The 1,493-nt window shown below is 30.9% G+C and overlaps 1 protein-coding gene across 1 annotated transcript; it reads left to right on the top strand.

Annotated features, from left to right (window-relative positions):
- The first annotated feature begins 447 nt into the window (after window positions 1-447).
- Window positions 448-1,152, top strand: LOC124420208. Its single transcript, XM_046952417.1, has one exon. The coding sequence runs from the start codon at window positions 448-450 to the stop codon at window positions 1,150-1,152; it is 705 nt and encodes a 234-aa protein (XP_046808373.1).
- The last annotated feature ends 341 nt before the right edge of the window (window positions 1,153-1,493 follow it).

The raw sequence follows: 1,493 nt of genomic DNA, 5'->3' as shown, positions 1-1,493 counted from the left end.
GGTTCCGATATGGTTGTGAATAACTTTGACAGTTTTCATGTTATAGCAGTCGTTTATATATCTTTTTATTGCATTATAGTTGCACTTTGTTTTGGTGTATAATTTGTGGCATAATGAATTTTTAAAAAAATTGGATAGATGGGTATATTTATTGGTACAGGTTTAGAAATGCGGTAATTTAAGGCTCCGATATGGTTGCAAATATCTTTTATAGTTTTCATGTTATAGCAGTCGTTTATATATCTTTTTCAGTCTACAGCAAACCTTCCTTGTTGACAGACGCTTATTTGATAATCGCGGTACTCATACAGTGTAATATAAGTGTACTTGGTTTTTAAATAACATTATTTTGACTAGTTTAATTATATACATTTAAAAAAAAAACAATATCACAAATTGAAAAGAAGACAATATTTTCTATATAATTAAAAAAAAATAACCAATAAAATGAATAAACCACCAGATCAATTCAATTATATGAAAACACCAATAACGATGGACAAAAGCAAAAAACTTAATAATATGTCTCTCGGAGAAAAATATCTATTGATGATACGCGTTAAAAGTGAAGACTCTCTTAAGAATGTTTCGCCTTTCCTAATAAAAAAAGTTATTGATAATGTAGCTAGTGGTGAAGTTTCTCTGTGTAAAAAATTACAAAACGGTACTATCTTAATCAAAACAAAGAACTACACTCAAGCCAGCAAACTTATACAACTCACCTCTTTATCATCTGAAATTCAAGTGGAACTTAAAGAACACCCTACACTTAACTTCTCAAGGGGAGTTATATATTCTAATGATCTACGAGATATTGCAGAAGAAGAAATTCTATCTGAACTGAAATCGCAAAATGTCTGTTCGATTAAAAAAATAATGAAAAAAGTTGATGAAGTTTTACAAGAGACTGGTCTTATAATAATCACATTTGCCGCTACTACTTTACCTTCCGACTTATATGTTGGATACGAGAAACTTAAAATACGACCATACATCCCACTACCGCTTAAATGTAATAAGTGTTTTCAATATGGCCATATCTCTAAAATATGTAAAAATGATAACATCTGCTACAATTGCGCACAAGCATATCATCTTAATCCGGAATTAAAAGAAAAATGCACCTTACCACCACCAATTGTAAAAACCTAAATTACGAAAATTGTAATCATCCATCCGTAAGTCGAACTTGCCCTGTATTTCTCAAAGAAAAAGAAATACAAGCTATAACAACAATAGAAAAAGTAAGCAGAAAACAAGCCATAAAAACATACCAACAACGTCACAACAATCCCACCACAACATACTCCTCAGTTGTAATAAGCAACAACAAATCATCAGAGAACATATCACCAAATTCTCAAACACGACCCATAAGAAAATACGAAGACATAGCGAGCGAAGACACCACTGACCAATCTGATATCGATAAACATAACACATCAAAAAAGAAAAATTCTCCCAGCAAAAATTCAATTATTCTACCAAAAACA

This window comes from Lucilia cuprina, chromosome 5 (genome assembly GCF_022045245.1).
Source record: "Lucilia cuprina isolate Lc7/37 chromosome 5, ASM2204524v1, whole genome shotgun sequence".
Classification (NCBI taxonomy): Eukaryota; Metazoa; Arthropoda; class Insecta; order Diptera; family Calliphoridae; genus Lucilia; species Lucilia cuprina.
This window is presented reverse-complemented; position numbering and strand designations above follow the sequence as displayed.

Excerpts from the sequence above, each read along its gene's own strand:
- LOC124420208 (XM_046952417.1), top strand. The coding sequence starts at position 448 with ATGAATAAACCACCAGATCAATTCAATTATATGAAAACACCAATAACG.